The sequence below is a fragment of the Cervus elaphus genome, chromosome 16, assembly GCF_910594005.1.
Source record: "Cervus elaphus chromosome 16, mCerEla1.1, whole genome shotgun sequence".
In the NCBI taxonomy this organism is placed as follows: Eukaryota; Metazoa; Chordata; class Mammalia; order Artiodactyla; family Cervidae; genus Cervus; species Cervus elaphus.
This window is the reverse complement of record NC_057830.1, coordinates 31460810-31480663: the sequence shown is the minus strand read 5'-3', so window position 1 is coordinate 31480663 and position 19854 is coordinate 31460810. Positions and strand designations below refer to the sequence as shown.

Genomic DNA, 19854 nt, shown 5'->3' with positions numbered 1-19854 from the left:
GAGTGATTTCCTTTAGGATCTCCTTGCAGTTCAAGGAACTCTTAAGTCTTCTCCAACACCACAGTTCAAAGCATTAATTCGGCGGCGCTCAGCTTTCTTTATAGTCCAACTCTCACATCCATACATGACTACTGGAAAAACCACAGCTTTGACTAGATGGATCTTTGTTGGCAAACTAATGTCTCTGCTTTTTAATATGCTGTCTAGGTTGGTCATAGCTTTTCTTCCATGGAGTTAGCATCTTTTAATTTCATGGCTGCGGTCACCATTGGTAGTGATTTTGGAGCCCCTCAAAAATAGTCTCTTACTGTTTCATTTCCCCATCTATTTGCCATGAAGTAACGGGACTGGATGCCATGATCTTAGTTTTCTGAATGTTGAGCTTTAAACCAACTTTTTCACTCTCCTCTTTCACTTTCATCAAGAGGCTCTTTAGTTCTTTGCTTTCTGCCATAAGGGTGGTGTCATCTGCATATTTGAGGTTATTGATATTTCTCCCAGCAATCTTGATGGGAGAAGCACTTTGTGCTTCATCCAGTCCGGCATTTCACATGATATACTCTGCATCTAAGTTAAATAAGCAGGGTGACAATATACATCCTTGATGTACTCCTTTCCCAATTCGGAACCAGTCCGTTGTTCCATATCTGGTTCTAACTGTTGTTTCTTGACCTGCAACAGATTTCTCAGGAGGCAGGTAAGGTGGTCTGGTTTTCCCAATCTCTTTAAGAATTTTCCAGTTTGTTGTGATCCACACAAAGGCTCTGGCATAGTCAATAAAGCAGTATATGTTTTTCTAGAACTCTTGCTGTTTTGATGATCCAACAGATGTTGGCCAATTTGATCTCTGGTTCCTCTGCCTTTTCTAAATCCAGCTCGAACATATGGACGTTCATAGTTCACATACTGTTTAAGCCTGGCTTAGAGAATTTTGAGCATTACTTTGTTAGCGTGTGAGATGAGTCCAATTGTGGGGTTGTTTGAACATTCTTTGGCATTGTCTTTCTTTGGGACTGGTATAAAAACTGACCTTTTCCAGTCCTGTGACCACTGCTGAGTTTTCCAAATTTGCTGGCATATTGAGTTCTGCACTTTAACAAGGAGGTTCAGTTCAGCTGCTCAGTCGTGTCTGACTCTGTGACCCCATGAACCGCAGCACGCCAGGCCTCCCTGTCCATCACCAACTCCCGGGGTTTACCCAAACTCATGTCCATTGAGTTGGTGATGCCATCCAACCATCTCATACTCTGTCATCCCCTTCTCCTCCTGCCCTCAATCTTTCCCAGCATCAGGGTCTTTTCAAATGAGTCAGCTCTTTGCAACAGGTCGCCAAAGTACTGGAGCTTCAGCTTCAGCATCAGTCCTTCCAATGAACACCCAGGACTTATCTCCTTTAGGATGGACTGGCTGGATCTCCTTGCAGTCCAAGGGATTCTCAAGAGTCTTCTCCAACACCACAGTTCAAAAGCATCAATTCTTTGGTGCTCAGCTTTCTTTATAGTCCAACTTGGCTCTGGTAATACTGTTTCCCTTGAGGGCAGGCTTTTACTTTAGACAGCAGAACGTTCTAGGCAATGTCAAATTGACCACTTTTTTCCTGGATAGAGGATTTTTCTTGGATCTTTACCCTGAGGAACCTGGTGGGCATTTCTGGAGATAAAACTCATGAAATGAGCACCCTATGAATGGGCCCCCTGCTGTTTTTCACCTTCATGCTTATCCAAACAAAACTTCAAGAATCACGGTTTTCTTAGCCTGGTAGTGGTTCCAGTGGCAGGATTCTGTTCCTGGGTTTCTGCTCTGACAAGTTACATATCTGCCTGTCTCTCCAATTGGGGGCCAGTGGTTTTCTCCATGACCCCACTTCTGAAGGATCTAATAAGAGTTGTTGATTTTCAGCATGCTCAGCTTTTTTCTTTTTGTGAAGATGGAGCGATGACTTCCAAGATCCTTATATGGTGCACTGAAGTGGTCAACAGTCAGTCAGAGATGTGCTGAGTTGCCAGAATTAAGGGTTACACTTCTCTGTATTTTCCTTCTTTGTTTTTTTCCCCCTTATTATTTGGTGGCCCTAGTTCCTCTGCCCAGAAAGAGGAGTGGCTTTTCTACTAGTAAAGCCACTGAAAAACAGGAACTCACTCTGTGTTGGGTCACTTGCTTAATTTTTGGCTTCTCTCTAAAGTCTGTCTGAGTTTGTTCAGTCTCCGGAGCCTTCAGGTTGTTATTTTATGTGTTTTTTTGAGAATTTACAGCTGTTATTTCCAGAAGGATCACTTGTTTACAAGTTCAAGCTTCCATACCGTAAGTGGAACTTGACTTTCTATTGAAGGGGAAAAGGACTACATCTGTTCTCCTGCCTTGTTCTAGAAGTTACACATGATCTCATTTCAAAATTTCTCAGATGAGTCTTTCCCCAAAGCTCAGAGATTAAACAACTTGCTCAAGGTTACAAGGATTTGAGTGGCAAACCCTGGGTGACTCTCAGGGCTGCCAAACTTTTAACACTTGACACTACTCTTCTTTATACTGTATTATCTGGCATTCTTAAAGTGAAAATAATTGTTTCCTAAAGGTTAAGTTTATATAATCTAAAATAAAAATGATTCAAGAAAATATTTACTAGGAGACTAGTAAAACATTGTTGTAGGGGATAAAAGAGGCTAAGAAGACAGGGTTACATCTATTCATCATTCACAACTCACATATCAGTATTAAAAGAAAATAAAACAAAAATTTTAATTGGGAGTAAAAGGTCAGAAAGACAGTCTCCAACATGAAAGAGATCTAAGTAGGTTGGGAGAGAATGACCAAAAGATTTTTGAAAACACAGATCAGAGCACAGAAATATGATAGTCTAAACTTCTCGACAAAGAATCTAATCTTATTCACCCATGTATTACTTTCAGTGCTTAGTACAATGACTAACATACAGAGTGATTTAAAGATTTTGAAGAAGTTAATGGTTTGGATACTTTCATACACATCATTTTGAAGTTTTCAATAATTTTCTACAGAAACAGTGATATAAAATATCTGGCATGAACAAGGCACTGAACTTCTTTTCTGTCACTTGTTGTATATTTTTGATTAATACTCTAGCGGAAACCAGCACACCGATACCTGACTAGTTTAAAAAGGTGAAAACTAAGATCACTTTGGGTCAGGCAGTAGTCTACCTTATTTGATATATACAGTTCAACCCAGTGTTTGACCACTATATACTTGTTTTTGTCATTAAAATTTTCAATAAATAAAAGGCATAATCAAAACCAAATTCTGTCATCTTAGAGAACTTCTAGTATCACTGCCAAGGAAATAATACACTTGGCTATAGGCAAAGGTATTTATGCTTCTCTTAAGCAAATCCTGAGGAGACTCCATCACCAGAAAAGAAGCACTTTTTTTCCTGCATCTTCACATCAGTGACAGATGCCCACTTCAGAGATGATGAAGACACAAGAAAAGGCAGATTTTACTAAGACAGCAGTGATATGGCAACACAGCCAACCTCTTCTCAGACATTTTTTGGCCCAGGAGTCCAACTGGTTTGGTTGTATCTTACAGTCCTATCTCTCTTGGATCAAAGTGAAAAGAAAACTTCAAAGACTTTTTCAAAGACTTTCACATCAGACTTAGGTCTGATGAAAAGGGTTATTTGTCAACTAAGGGTTGACTTTGTTCTCTCACCCTTTTTTTTTTTTCATGAGGAGAACAGACTGGCAAGGATACCCTGAATTTTTTAACTTCAGTACCACAAGCACAAAGAGAACTCCCTTTAGGCAACTGGGTCGCAGCACAGCAGACTGCAATTCCTAAAGCCAGGACAGTGTTTCTGCTTCAGCCTTTTTCATCTCAGGGCCTGCCTGATAAAGGTCCTTGCTTAATTCTCAACACATTTAGTATAAAGAAAAAAATTCCCTAAGATCTTATTTAATATACATATATATATATATGTATCTCCATAGTTAAGAACTATGGCTCTGGAACATCTCCTCCTTAAATGATGAGAATCCTGCATATGGTAAGAAGACACGTAGTTAAAATACTGGATGTATCACAGGAAGTTTTACTAAGTGACACTTTTTATAAAATAAGGATACACATAAGACTTTTATCAAGGAATTTTACCTAGGGATTAAAAGTGAGGATTTCAAGAGAATGAAAATAACCTCATTTTGACTTTGAGATGGCTCCTTCTTAAATCTTATTATTTAAATAAATCAGCTCAACTTTAATTTATCCAGAAAGAAAGAGTGGTCACCTTACTGAAGTCTTATTCATCTTAAAGATTACAGCAAAATATTATTTAAGAGGTGACTTCTAAGTTCTGCATCTTGTGGTATGAGTAGCAATCTAAGCACTTATATTTTCCTTTGTTTCACAGGGAAAAGGGTAGAAAGAGAACAAAAAGACCAGTAAAAGAAAGTGATAGTGAACTGAATGCTTCCTATAGTCTGTCTGGAGGTGATACATAAATTCAAAGTATCAAATTAAAAAACTGTACCCAAAGAAAGTGTGTAGCAAATGATAATGTAGGTTCACATTCTCTTGTCTTACAAACCTCAAGATCATGTGTTCCATAAATTATGTTTCTTCGATTTAGAAAAGTAACAGTCTCCCTAGCAGAGTATATGGCAGCATCTTGTAGCCAAATACATTAATATTGCAGCAGTGAGAGGTATGAATTTTCATAATAATATGATAAATAAATTCATGTCAGTTCTGGTTAGGTTTTTAGACTTTGAAATTATGCACAAGGGATTGCGGCCCCATAATAAAATCAATATCAGATATATAAGCAAAAAATGTTTTATACCCATGATCCTAGATAAACAGGCAGAAGGGGTTCTTTCCTCTGTTGAAGAAAGAAAACGGCCATCAGAGCAAACACATAAGGTGGCAAACCTCCTTCTTCAGGGCGATCTATACTGCAAAGCTATAAATAAGAGAAAAGAGGATAAGCATTCTTTTGTACCAACTTGTCATTTATGCAATTTGGTCTAAAATCTTTTAATTCATTTCCATTTATCACGTGATTTAGTCTTCAAAATGAAACTCCATAATGACAAAATACCCAACTTCCTTATACTTATGTTGTAAACACATATTGTGGTTTTCAGTGACAGTTTCCACTTCCACTTTTTCATTTTGTTAACTAAACTCACTTGTGAGAGGCTCTAAAAATCTATTCTTTGACATCCATGGTAAATCTATTCACTTGGTTCAAAAACTTGTTAATAAAGTCAAAATAATGATTCAATCCCAAATGTAAGCCAAACCTGGAAAATGCATGCTTTGGTCAGAAACATAATTAGAGGAAAGAAAGCAGGCAAACCAATTAGCACTGGCAGAAAATAACAACTTAGTGATGAAGTAGGAGGCTGCTTTCAAAGCACAGCATATTGTGATTACCAATTCACTCAATTAAGAGTGGGGCATCCTCTGTCTCTGTTGCATCTTCGGACTCAAGCAACAGGAATTGTCACTGCCACGTCCTAATCCATAAAGCTTTTGGCTTTTTTCTATACAGAATCTCAAGTTTATAATTGTGATGAGACCTTACATTTTGGAGAAATGTTAGATGCTCTCATGTTCATCTGAGCATTTCATTAGGATACCATGTTTAAAATACTGTAGAAATGTAAAGCAAGATCAGACAGTGGCTTTCATTTTCTGGGAGTCTTTGGGTATATTACTGGGGCTTCCCAGGTGGCTCAGTGGTAAAGAATCCACCTGCCAATACAGGAGATGCAGGTTCGATCCCTGGGTTGGGAAGATACTTGGGAGGGGGAAACGGCAACCCACCCCAGTATTCTTGTCAAAATTCCATGGACTGAAGAGCCTGGAGGGTTGCAGTCCATGGGGTAGCAAAGAGTCAACATGACTGACTAAGCATGGGTTTATTATTGGATGGTATAAGAGGCTTTATCTCAACTCTCCTGTATCTAAGACTTACTTCAGGAAACCAGTTAAAGTGTAAACTCATAAGCCATAACTCAGATTTGACCTATAAATCTAATTTTTAGTAAGTATCATAAATCAATGATCTTTTGAATAATATGCTATAGTCAAACAGAAACAGTTTTTCTTTCTATATACATTAGAATTTCTAATACTCAGATGCCAACTCTCTTGATGTCTGTAAATACGCATCCAAACATTCAAGATTAAATGAACCATGTAAAAATCAAAGTGTACTGCTTATGCATATTTAGAATGTATTCATTCATTTAAAGAACTCAAACCTACCTTTGCCCAGTACCTAAATGCAATCACCAGAGGAACCAGCTTTGATTCTAGTTTTCCAAGGGCAGTTAAATGATTTGTTGTCAGACAAGCATTTTCATTTCCTGCACTCACTTTACAAAGAAGACCACTGGTTGGGGGTAGAGGGTGACAATGGGAAGAAAAAACAGAAAGATAAAGTGTTATACAGATATCAGGTTTCTTTTACACCACCACCAACTAATTTACACTGATAATAAACACCTTAAAAATGAAAATAAAAAACTCATTAAACTTTTATGGGTCATTTAAATAACTGGCTTAAAAAAAAGATGACGCAGCTATTTTCTGGGTAAACTTTATTTTGTAAGAGCTAAAACTGTCACGTTTTCTTATATTAAAACAGCTTTTTAGGGGAAAATGCAAAGAAGTGTAAAATGTTTCAAATGGGAGTATGAATTCATCTTAGTAGGAGCAAAAGTGTTTTCCCTAGCTGGAGGAATCTGCTTGATGGTGAATCATTACAGCCTGCACACCATCCATCTACAGTGGGAATGGGAGTGTTTCCAGATGGAGAGAGAAAGCTGGGTGAAGTCATACCGACTGTTTTCAGTACTGTTTAAATTGCTGCTAAAAAGAAGGGCAAATAAAGGTGATCAGAGCAAGTAACTATTTGACAGTTTTTGTTTTTTTTTACTGAAATGGATCAAAATGCTTCCTTTCTATATTTTCTCCTTTTAAGTAATTTTCTTCTTTTTAAAATAAAACACCTTTTCCTCTTGGGTTAAACACCAACAGTAGAGGGAGAAAGCTAATAGTAAGCTTATGAAATTAACCACTTAGGAGCTTGTAATTCTAGAAACTGGACATTAAGATGTAGTAAAGTACAAATGCTTTTGGCAAGCTGATACTTAATAAACAGCTTAAAAAAACAGAGACCTCTGCTTTTCTTTGCACACCACCACTGGCACTCGAGCATGGAAATCTGCATCAACATCAATAAAAGAGTCTGGAAAAAGAAAAGAATATGACACAGATTAGTTAATTAAGCCTTTGTTCAAAAGCACAATTAGATAAAGTACCAGTACCAGCTGCGCATCATCTGTTGGGTCTTTCGAAAGACCATTATGAAATAAAGCTCTTAAAAGATGATTATGAAATAAAAATGACTTGAAAAGGAAAAAGTATTACATTCAAGAATCAAGTAATCACATTAATTTAAAACCCTTATTTAAAAAAAAAAAGCCCTTATCTTACAAAATTAATGTCTGATTAGAAATGGCTACATTATTGAACTAAAACATTTAAATGTTAGGTCAGTAACAATTATAAATACGGATAGGACAATAAAAAATAAAATTGCTGCAAAAGCTACTAAAACATGTGGGGTCAAAATACATACTGAATGAAGTGAGAAGAAAAGTTTAAACATTTCATTCAGTCAGAACAAAAAGGATGGGAAAGACTAATTCAGGGATGAGACAATTGAACCAGGCCTATGGAAAGCACACAAGCTGTCAAGTCCCAGCTGGACATTATCTGGACATATGATAACATACCTGGGAACAATTATTTGTTGATTCATTAATCTGAATTGAGTCACACTATTATTCATAAAGTATCAATTTGAGCCATGGAATACAGATTTACATCCTTTAGTTTCAACCTCAAGAGTAAATTTTACATATTTTGACTCTTATCAGTCTTAGGCTAGGGCCTGTATAATCTTTACAAATTGTGATGTTATCACAAAGCAAAAAGCTTTACTTACAAAATAGTTATTCTGCATAGTAGAACAACTAACAAGACTCCAATTAACCTGCTAATAATTCATGGGCATTTGCTTTAGTTATTTGTTTGGCTATTACTCATATAAGTAAATCAAAAAACATGACTTCCTATTTTCAAAGCTTGAGAAATAAGATATATTCAAATTATAGACAAAAGAAAAATTTAACAACAAAATGTGGAAAGAATTTGGCCTTACCATTGTTCTTTAAACATTCTTGGACAAGTAAGAGAACATCTGGCTGAGACATCTAGGAAATAAATCAATGAATACATCAAATAATTTATAAGTACTTTGGCTTCACTGAGATAATACACAATCATCTGAAGTTACTCAAATGCCTTTCCAAACCAGAAAGCACCTTACTACCTGAGTAAAGGAACTAATCATTGTGCTATGTGCACACAGTCAGACACAGAGAGATGAGCACTGAAAGATGACGACTGTGGGCAAAAAGAGACTGACTACTCAGTTAACTCCTGATTCACTAATTCATGAGTTAATTAGCCTCTCAGCAAATCTCCGAGTTGTGGCTAGAAGCTGTCAACCTGTTAATACTATACTACTGTTCTGTGAAACTACTTCAACAGATTGCTTACTGGTGTCCACTTGTCTTGCCTTTCTTTAATCCCTGCTACACAGGGAACCAAAACCACTCAAAACCATGTATTAGATCCAGTCCTGACCCTCCTTAAAACTCTGTCTGGCTACTTAATGTCCTTAGGTCAAAATGAAATTCCAGCTTCCTGTATTTTGGGATCCAGGCTACATCTCTATCCTGATCTTATGCTCCACTTTCTCTAGGTCCCTTCACAGCCCTAACAATTTTCCCTTTAGCTCCTTGAACAGGCCACCCTCAATGCTTGCAAATGATGTGCCTTCAAGCCAAAACACTCCTTCACTCTCCATCCATTTTCATCTTTTAGAGTTCAGCTTAAATGTTATCCATTCAAAGGGGCTTCAGGACTGCTTGTTTTCTGTCACAGAACCTTGTTTTTCTGAATTGCTCTTATTATAATTAATTATCTATACATAATTACTTATCTCCTTCACTAGGTATGAATTTCATGAAGAAGTAATCATATTTTTTTTGTCCTCTAGAACCTAGTGTAGTGCTTGGCATATCACACCAACTCGAATGAATGACATGAAATCAAAATAACTGCCGTGCTGGTAAGATATTAGAATTTAAGGTTAAAAGAAAAGTAAAATCTTGGTCAACTGACCAGGTAGCTATAGCAATTGGGGATAGCAAGGAATGAGAGAGTGTGAAACAGAACATCTGGGGGAGGAGGTCAGAAATCTTTACTTCTATTTTTAAGCAGTAACCCAAGTAAATGGGCATAAACCATTTGCAAACTGGCCTGCAGGAACCACCAGTAAGGAAATGAATAACCTACTAAAGTGCCTTCCAGTTTTAAAGTTCTGACTCATCAACATCTTTCTGAACCATGTTTAAGCCAGAAATCTAGGCTAGGTGCAGTTCTTCAAAAGTGTAATTATTTTTACAAGGTGGGTGTATGTAAGAGGAAACTCAGAAACAAATGGAGCTTGCAGGTCTTAAATGTTTATATGTATGTATATGTGTATATATATATATATACACACACACACCCATTTGAAATCTGAAATCCTTTGCTGCCACTGCAAAGCTGAATTGTCAAGATAATTTAATCTTTTCAAGTTAATAGAGCTAAGTAATGCCATCAGATTCACATGGTTTAAAAACCAGTGTTTTAAAAAAAAAAAAACACCAGTGTTTGAAGAAAGCATGAGAGGTATGTAGAACAAGAAGAAATACTCTTTAAAATTGAAGGCACACAGAACATTAAAAAAAATTTTCAGGAAAAAATAATACTTTTAAAAACAAAGTAGTTTTAGGGGAAAAAAAATTACACTTAAACTGTCCTTAAACATCTAAAATATAACCACATATAGCTCACAAATAGAGAAAAAAAAAATAGAACTTCCATACCACTCTGAAAATTCTACCATTTATTTTGTACTTACAATGGCTGGAAATTGAATGTCAATGTTTATATCCGAATTTTTGAAACCAAATCTGCTACAGGATGACCCATATAATCTCAGAGAGCAATCTAAAAAAAATTTTTTTAAATAAATAGAAGTCATTTATAAAGTAAAATTTCTCAATAGTTAATGCAAGACACTGCTACTTCAGAAATGGAACCGTCAATTAAAACTACACACAAAAGAAAAACAGTGTTCAAGTCTGGCACAATGAAAGGACAAGAATGGGTGACTCTTGGCTCTTGCTTTCACTGTATTTTATTTAAAAGGGAAGACTGCATTGAATGTAGTTTACTTTAATAGCCACTCTTTTCATACAAGTTGTAAAATACATTAATACTTCCTTTATTACTTCACATTTTGCAGAGAAAATACTAGCTGAAATGATTTTTAAAATATGGAAGTCAAAAAGAGATGTCTAACTTTGTCATGTTTATAAACTTTGGAGTACACAGAGGAGTTAATGCAAATACTTCATTCAGCTTTTTGAAAGCATACATAGGTGGAATTTACTATAAAGATCATGGTTCAGTAAAACAATAATAAAAATCAGCATTACATTACTTTCAATATGAATACTCGTTATATTATGAACAAAAAGTTTAATTTAACATAATATAATCCTTTCAGGAAAACTTTAGAAAGTGATTATAATATCACTGATATAACTTAAAATGTTAGGCAAAAAGTGAGTCACTCTTTAGAGGAAGATGGGTGTATGGGTACTACCTATATTTATTTTATGGCATTTTCCCCCCAATGTTTTACTACTGTTGGGCCAAAAAAGGGAACTTTGTATCTTTTTTCTTTCCCAGGTTAAGTCAAGTAATTTCTTTGGGTTTTAACAATTTTTCCAAGACAAAGTACACTCAATTTTACAATGGAAATCTATGACAAAAATCAAAATTACAAATGACATCTCAGGAACTTGTCTACATCAAAGATGAGATACCTCATATAAGGAAATGAACAGATTCTTGTTCTTTATTTTTCTGAACACAAATATATGAATATGAATCATATACTATATGAATATTTCAGTAAAATGAATAGTTTGATGGGTAATACAATGATAAATTCAAGTAGTGATTTGATTTCAACCCTGGCTGTGGATCAGAATCACCTGTGGAGCTTTCTATAAAAAAATAGTTTTTCATGGCTCCATAGACATAACTTGGAAACATCAATTCAACAGTACACAAAATTTATTATAAAATAGTTTTCAAAGCTCATTTTAGATGGTGCAATTCTTTTAAGCTTGGTTAAACAGAACTTTTTCTGAACAGAGATAACTTGAAAATGACTCCAGGACACTTTAACTCAAAATATTCTGTCAATGTACATAGGTAGAAAGGTGTGGTGATCATTTTGTAATGTATAAAAAATATTGTTATCACTATGCTGTACACCTAAAACTGATATACTGTAAGCCAATTATACCTCAACTAAAAAAGGAACTGAACTTAGAGATGGAAAATAAATAGAAAGGTAAACAAAACATATACACAAAAGTCCCATGGTGCTCTAATTAATATGGGACATGTAGACGAACACAATGAAACTCACAATGAAGACAGGTTAATAACAACGTATGTAAAAGTCTTTGCTACCCTAGGGTAAGCCAGGAAAAACAAAAACATAAAGAGCTTCAGTACAAAAACATAAACGAAAAATTGAGAGCTTCAGAACATGGCAAATTGATTTCTATTAGGCAAAAATTAACTAATGGTAAGAAAAATGAATGGGGTATTTTAGGTAGCTAAAAAGAAAAACAAATCTAGAAAATACCTGGTAACTTGTGTTGGAACACACTTTCCATGATACGTTTAATTTCTAGTCTCTGTTCCAAGTTCTCATTGTGTAAGCCAAACTCCTGTACCACTCTGTCAATGGCAATACCAATTGCATTTATCTGGGAGGGTGTAGGCGGGGGTAACGTGGTGAGCAACTCTTCCTCTTGCTTCTCCTTTTAAGATCAATGTTGAGATTAAAAATGACTCACACCATTTTTACCTTCTACCAGTCACTGAGACAACACCCTGTACAGTACTCTCGAATATTTTTCTCAGCCCTCCTTCTCCCTTTAGCTGTGTTAGTCTTCATCTTATCAAACATGCACACACTTCTTTATGCACATAAAATGATAATAGAGGGAAGGGAGGAATAAGGAAAAAGTGTAAGGAAAGAACATTAGAAACAGCAATGAAAATTATTTGCTATTACTAGCATAAGGACACATATCTAGGTCCTAGCATTGGCTACATCTGTCCTGATACTGTCCTAAGGAAATTCACAAGACTACCCAGCAAAACCTATCTGACCAGTATAAAGTATTCTGGTTAACATAAATTCAGCAATATAAATAACCAAATTATTAGTATCACAGTCTTAAGAAAAGTCATAAAGATGACAAGTAATAACAGACAAACATATGTGTTTAGGTTACATTACACTTACCTTAATGTTTTTCTTGTGCCTCTTCTCTTTGATATGTTTATGAGCAAATGCAATGGATTCAATTAAAACATCACAAAGTTTGCAGGTGTACTTTGCTGAAGGGTAGTTTCTTGGTCGCTACAATTTGAAGAGATTTACAGACATGTATATATTTGCATATAAATACGTTATTTATAGAGACATGTAGAGAGCAAGATGTACAGAGACAAAATACAGGTAAACAAAAGCTGGCCAAAAGATGATTTCCTATACACTTATTAAATTGTTAATAAATTACTGTCACTATCATTACGCTAATGATTGTTTTTTACAAGAAATTCTGAAAAAAAAAAAGGAAACTTTATTAAATCAAACTGAATATCACTTTTGCCCTATAGTGCTTAAATACCAAAGTAGGATATATAATTCATTAAAGCACATGTTCCAATTACTAACATAGTTTAAACCAAAACAAGGATTTTAACTAACAAATAAAGCAGTTACCCTTTTCAGCCTGTCGATACAGTCTCTTTTCAGCCGCTCCTCAGCCTGCTGTAAGCCCAGCAGCTCCTTCGTTGAAAGCACAGACTCATCGATCACAGGGCCTTCCAAGTCTCCATCCTGTTCATTTTCGTCATTTCTAGTTCTCCGTGGCTTCCGAGGTCTGGACCTCGGCTTCTTGTTTTCTTAAGTTAGGGGGAAAATATTATTGGCGATACAGAATAACACCACTCCCAAGTCCAAAGCAGAGCTTACATATTTATTCATGAAATCACGTGATAGCTGAATGACACCTGAACGCAGAGCAAAAGGGAAGGTACACCTCTCCCATGGATAAAATGCTTAACTGCTCACTAAGCACCTCAACATGTGGATACACTAATCCACAGAAGCCATCTTTTTGGAAAACAAAAAGACTTCTACTTCAACCATATAATCTGATTCTATCATTTCTTCCTGGTATACTGCTGAGCTTTTTCAAGCAATAGTAAAAATTATGACTTGAAAGCAAGTACATCAGTAATTCTATATTTAATAATTTCTAATATACCTGTAAGGATACTTGGTATTCTAAAGAAAACTGTCCACATTTGCTTTCATTTTTTGTAAGTATACAACCCCAATGGAGTAAAGATGGACAGTATATCTCCAAAGAACTCAGAAATCAACTTCATTCTTTATCTGGAGTGAAAATCCATTACTAAACTGTAAATCGGGCAATCATAGAATTGGGCCCTCCCCCACATTAAACTCAAGAAATTGAAGCCAAAATTTTATTTACTGAAGACAACTATTAACCATTTTATCTTTACTTTCATTTTAGCTTCTTTGATGAGCCTGCACAGAGAACATTTCAAATGAAAAAACAAAAACAAATTAGCAATGGAAATAAAAGCTTTCTGCAAGTACAGACTAATTCATCTGCTTATAAATTCTGCTGTTAGTTCTACAGTCCTTATAACTGATAAATGAATCTGTTCCTTTTTTAAGACTCAGGACTTTTCAACTTCAGTAAAACTGAAGACGTTTGTGCAATTCATCTACAAAAAAAAAAAAAAAAACTGTTCTAAATAGCTTTGGTAATTTCCATCAAGTTCTGAAAATGAAGTTGCTAGTACCATATAAAAGTAAAATGAAATTCATTTCCTCAATTAAAATTGTGATTAAGTGGACTGAATAGTTTTTAAATGGCTTACCAAAAATTATTCTCTGAAAATATAAACAAACTGAAATGCTCTGCATGAAGCAGCTGCCATGACAGGTTTTCAGTGGAACTCATTACTTGTACAGCAGGTACAATGAATCAGTTGATTGAAAAGAAATTATGTCAGGAAAGGGAGGTATGGGATCCTTAATTTAAAAAAAAAAAAAACAGCTCTGAAGGAAAAGCAGCACGCAATGTACTCAAATACCCTGAGATGAATATAATTAAATTCTGCAAACAGCTTCAATACTACGATAAAGCAGCAATTAAAAGAATAAAGAAGTATTAGGACAAACTTTTTTTTTTAATAGGAATCAAAATGGACCAAACAAAATAGTAAAAGACAAATAGTTAAAATCAGTCTATTGCTTTTTAACACTTCCTCTATTCCCAACTAAATTAGCACAATCTTTTAAAACTTCACTGTTGGTTCACCAAAACAAAAATTGATATGGAACCAAATTCCTTTTTTCACTTCTCTCTCTCGATCACAAAGGCTTCTCGATATATTTGCTATATAATTTTTCCAGAAAGAGTGACTTTAATTTCTCCCCAAAAGTACAGTTAACTTTACAAAGAGAAGTGGAGGGCTGCAGAGATTTTGCCTGCTGATGACAACTGCAGCTACCAATATTGACTATTTTTTCATGCAACAGATGCAACATAGGTACCCTAGGTGGCTTCAGATTAATCCCTAAAGTGATCCTATCATGGATGCTAATATTATCCCCAGGATACAGATGCAGAAAATGCTGGTCCAAGAAAGTAAGTACCTTGTCCAGGCACACATGACTAAAGCAAATAAAGGGATTTGAAGCAGAGATTAGAGCATGGATGGATTTCTGAAATTCATCTAACAATACAAGAAAAATCCTTTCTTGTAGGAAAGCTATTCACATCTAAAATAGATTAGAACTCCCTTTTACTTTGTAAAATAAACAAACAAACAAATTAACCAGAACTGACAAGGTATACAAAATCCTAAACTGAATTTCATAGGCCTGCATGGTAAAAACAGTCAAATAAAATCTCATTGGAGGGAATCGAGGAAGGCAAAGCTGGGTATCGCTAAAAAAAATTTCCATAATTACTTAGAGGAAGACTACCTGGCTCCTCCCAGGCTCTAGGTAGTAATATGAATTCTCTACATACAGTATTCCAAGTTTCTCATATTTTATTTGAATATGGTCCATTATTCCACTTACAAAAGATACATGTATTTGAATGGATGTTTCCAGCTAAGATCATTAATGGCACTGTCCCAACTATATTAAATTGGCAATCTAGGATATTTGAGGAATGAAGTAGGTAGGGGCAGTAAAGTGAACTGAAAAATACAAAGTTAGTATCAAAAAGCAAAGCAATGCTATGATAATTTTCATTGTATCTTTTCATATCATTTAATAAGAACCTTTGTTATTAAGGTATAAGTTTAAGAAAATTTCAGTTCCTTTAATGAGAGCCTTTTAAGGATACTCTGAGTATAATGCAAAGCTTATACTATAAACTGAACTTCTTGCTACAGTAAGTAATATTATGCCAAAGCTTAACATTTTCTTTGTGAAGATTTTTAAAGGATAAAAACTGAACAGTCCTTCATTTCCAAACTGAAAGCAAACGCCTGTAATTTCATATAGAGAAAACATCAGCGTTTTGGATTGACTTCAACAAAAAGATAGTGAAACTGCAGGTCCCATTCAATATCACTTAAGGTTTCCTTTTAAGACTAGACAGGAATACAGAAAAACAGCTTTCAGTCTCTTGTAATATCTATCTGGTGGCAAACTTTTGAGCTGTAAACCTTTCCTTTTATAATGCTGCTCAAAATCAACCTTTTCTGAAAGACCAACAATTGATAACTAAATTAAAATGTCCATGTCCCACTTGGACACAGTAATAAAGAACTACTTAAATATACACAAACTTCAAAAGCCCAGAAATTATGAATACGTGTTCATTTCTCTCTGTCAGATTCCAGGTCAGTGAGGCCGAGTTCATGGCCAGAGCAGCACAGTACATGACTTCAGTCCCACTTCCTCATCTACCACTTTGCGTAAACAAGTAGGAACAAATTTAACCTCTCCGGAGACACAGCTACCTGCTCTGTAAAACTGTGATTCTACCTTTGATATATCATGACAGCGCTGCAATTCCTTCAAGTTCTTTTCAGCTTAAAGATTTACAAGGCTGTTTGATCTTCTGTTTCTCTGCTACATGGACAAAATCTATTTGTTTTTTAGAAGAAGGGATAAATAACAACTTTGGGGCAATTATCAAGCATAGGGTGCTTAGAATTGGGTTTTGGTTTTACTGAAACTAAAAGGCAAAGCTTTTAACTGAATTTCCGACTTTTTAACCAATGCTTTTCAACCTGTTTGCTAGGTTCACTTTTGAGAAAAAAAAAATCTTGCACTCTCCTCCTCTAGACATTGATACTTCACACAAAATATGTGTATCCCTCTGTACCAGGAGATACATGCAATCTATACTATGCTTTTATATCAAATACGTTTTTTTTTAAGCTTTACATTCTGTCATTTATATTATGGAGACATACATAATTTCAAGTACAAAATTACAATATATAATTTAGAAAATACATACATACCACTCAGAAATTATGACATATCCCTAGGGGGATAAGATCACCCTCTTCTGTAAAAAGCACCAATGGGAAACATACTTTTACTAAGGTAAAAGGAGCCTTGTGGCAAAGTAAACTTTTAAAGGAATCAATATATGCAGTGTGTTGAAGCTTCCCAAATAACAGGATTATCCTTAAAATAATCACATTAAATAAGCCAAAACTATGGAAAATTGGAACTGCATTGCTGAAAATAATAAAGCTCCTCTGAATGAAAAATAAGACATTGCTGACTTCAGGGTTGTAACTTGACAAGTTGGAAACATTACCAGGGCTTCCCGCTTCCATTTCTGACATGGTGTCCAGGTTTGTCAGCTCTTTATGAAATAGTCGTCTTACAGTTCTGCAGCTTCTTCCATCTTGCCACCTATATCCATCGTCACTTTCCTGAAAAGAGTCTCTTCTTGGTCGGTTTATAACAGGGATTCTAGGTCCGGGTTTGTATTCTCTCCAACTGTCTGAATTACTGGCAAGTTCATCAGAGAGCCATCTCTTACTCTGATCTTTGTGGTTGTCATTGAGCCAAGCGGGTTGACTGTAAATTGGGTTCTTAAATGCATATGGATTGCTAGAAACAGCATACGGTCCTTTTCTGGGGGTATTCCCATAGTTTCCTGGTGTTACTTTTTTTTTGGGAAGGCCTTTTTCCATTTTACTGCTATGGCCTTTAGCATAATCATCCATTATTAAATAATCTTGTTGGGGGTGACCCCTTCTGAAATCCTCATCATCTGTAGTCCCTCGATCTTTAGGACGCCTCACAAAATAAGGTTTTGTGGCATCTCCCATGGTCTTCGACTTCAGTTTTCTTCCTCTTCACCTGAAAGAAGGTGTTTTGGAGAAACATCAAACTATCAATATAACAAGGCATCATATCAAATTCACAAAATATCACACACTTACTGTACAGATGCATAAAAGCCTGCAAGAAACCCTTTTCCTAATTTCCATCACACTCCAATAATCAGTGCATTATGTTAGAACTGGGAGGCTTAGTTTTATAATATCTTCATAGAAATTAGTACTATTTAATATGAAGATGAAAACTAAATCTTTCTTAAAAACTGTAATATTAAAAAATGTCACTCATACCAAGCTGGTTGGCATTTACCTATATAAATAAAGCTCTTTTCTTCAGAACCTTGGCCCCTCCCCCAAAAAACCAAATACCTCACCCCGAGCCTATACTTCAGAGAACTCCCCAGTCTTTTAAAAAACAAGCTGGCAATTACTTTTAAATGTTAATAGAGAGTAACCGAAACTTTGTGGAGGCAGTACATCTCTCGACTGCACTTTTCAGTCCCTTCTCGGTACCCTGGGGCCTCGGCTCCACTCGCCACTATACAGAACGACAGGCTCCGATCGCTTGGGCTACAGAGAGGCTGGGCTTCCGACCAAGGCTCCGCTCGGGTAAGAGGGGCTGGCTTTACGACCAAGGGACAACTCCCGGTATCCACCCCAGTCCTCATTTCCCCACCCCAAACAACTTCGGTTTTGTCATGAAACAGCAATTCTCCCTCCTCGATCCCCAGGTGACCGCCCCACCCCCGATCTGCCTCAGTCTCCATCCTCTGAGTGGGAGACCGAGAAACAGGAGGCGTCTCCGCACTCCTGGCCACGAAACCACCGCGGGGACCAGGAAGCAGGAAGTGACCTGCCTCCTCGATGGGGTTCCGGGGTCTCCCCCGGCCGGACAGGGGCCTGGGGGCGAGTGCCTCCACCCCGATCCCTTTTTCTCCAGTCCCCTAGGGGTTTGATACAAAGTGAAGGTGCGGACTCAAGCCGGAGAGCTCAGTCCTCGCCGGCCTGGGGGATCCCTGGTCCTCGCAACTGAGGCGAGGAGGCCGGCAGAGGATGGAGTCAACGTACCTCTCGGGCCAGGCCCGCCCTCAACTCTGGAGACCGGAGAACCCACAGGAGAGCCACCCCGGACGCGAGTCTGAAAGGGACACAGCGGGAAAGGCGCCCAGGAACACTCACCACCTCCGCCGCGGCCCCCCGCCTCTTCCTGTCCCGGCCGGGCTCCCTCTCCGTGTTTTCCTTCAGCCCCACTTCCGGCGCTCAGCGCTGTCTCATTGTGCGCGATTGGGAGCCGGCGCTGCCCCCGCCCGAGCGCTCCGTCGCGCACGCCGGAAACGCCCGCCTCACCCGGAGCCCCGCCCCTCCCGCTTCCGCCGTCGCAGTGGCTGTTGCGCCCGCGCGTTTTACAGGGTGTCGGGGGTACGGTCGGGTTCGGGGCTTCGGCTATTAGCTCTTGTTCGCTTGGAGGTGTACTTACCTCGCTTTCTCTTTCTCCTGGATCTCGAAAGCACCGGGAAGGCGTGCGGAGGAAGCCTCTGGTTCTCCACGGGGAGACGCGGAGCTCGCGGTCTGGGCGCAGCAATACGCCTGGGTCGGCTCGGAGGCTCGGCTTTATCCCTGGATGCTTGGGGTTGCCTGTGGGCAAGTTCAGCCTGGGTCTGAGGCTTCGTAACGCTTGCTGTTTTTCTGATAATTCGAATGATCGTTTCTGTGAGATCTTAGTTACCGACTCTCTAGAAACACTAACGTTTAAGCGTCTCCTGTTCACCCAGGTCTCCGTGAGGCTCAGGGAAATGCTTCCTCCCCACCCTCCCCCCACACCCCGCCCGCCCCGCCTCCGCCTCTTAGATTGTTTTAGTTTCTCTTAAAAACAAAATCTTGTTTTGAAAAAAATGTATAATCGCACAGAATGACCAAGGAGGGCATTCATACGCGAATTTTTGAACGGAGAATTTTTTAATGCAATTAGCGAACAACCTGTATTCCTTTTTTCCCTCTGTCTCTTCTGTTGAGTTTACCTTCCCTGCTATCTGCTGCGTTATAAATACTTTGAAAGCCCCGAGCAACTAATTAGGGAGTGTCTAGAAAATGCGACAGTTTTGATTTATCGCTTTTTAAGGGCGTTTCAATTTAAACCCATGAGATTCTGTTGGGATTATGGTCTTAATCCCCAAACGTTCTTAGTGGCTGTTGCCAGGCACTGTTCTGAGTGCTTTACAAATA

General features: G+C 37.4%; 1 protein-coding gene across 7 annotated transcripts in view; it reads right to left on the bottom strand.

Moving 5' to 3' along the window:
* Window positions 1–18934, bottom strand: part of TUT7 (terminal uridylyl transferase 7) — a 58131-nt gene extending 39197 nt beyond the window's left edge. For 4 of the 7 annotated variants that reach the window (XM_043927291.1, XM_043927294.1, XM_043927298.1 and 1 more), the window contains exons 1-10: window positions 18811–18934; window positions 17100–17650; window positions 12986–13167; window positions 12503–12619; window positions 11834–12011; window positions 10025–10113; window positions 8213–8264; window positions 7165–7234; window positions 6250–6376; window positions 4817–4936 (exon numbers count right to left, since the gene is read on the bottom strand). In XM_043927291.1, coding sequence (XP_043783226.1) covers window positions 4817–4936; window positions 6250–6376; window positions 7165–7234; window positions 8213–8264; window positions 10025–10113; window positions 11834–12011; window positions 12503–12619; window positions 12986–13167; window positions 17100–17619 — 1455 coding nt within the window. In that variant the 5' untranslated portion in view covers window positions 17620–17650; window positions 18811–18934. Of the gene's footprint in view, window positions 1–4816; window positions 4937–6249; window positions 6377–7164; window positions 7235–8212; window positions 8265–10024; window positions 10114–11833; window positions 12012–12502; window positions 12620–12985; window positions 13168–17099; window positions 17651–18062; window positions 18186–18699 lie in introns of those variants that run through there. The other 3 variants (XM_043927292.1, XM_043927296.1, XM_043927293.1) reach the window with 3 other exon arrangements.
* Between the last annotated feature and the right edge of the window lie 920 nt (window positions 18935–19854).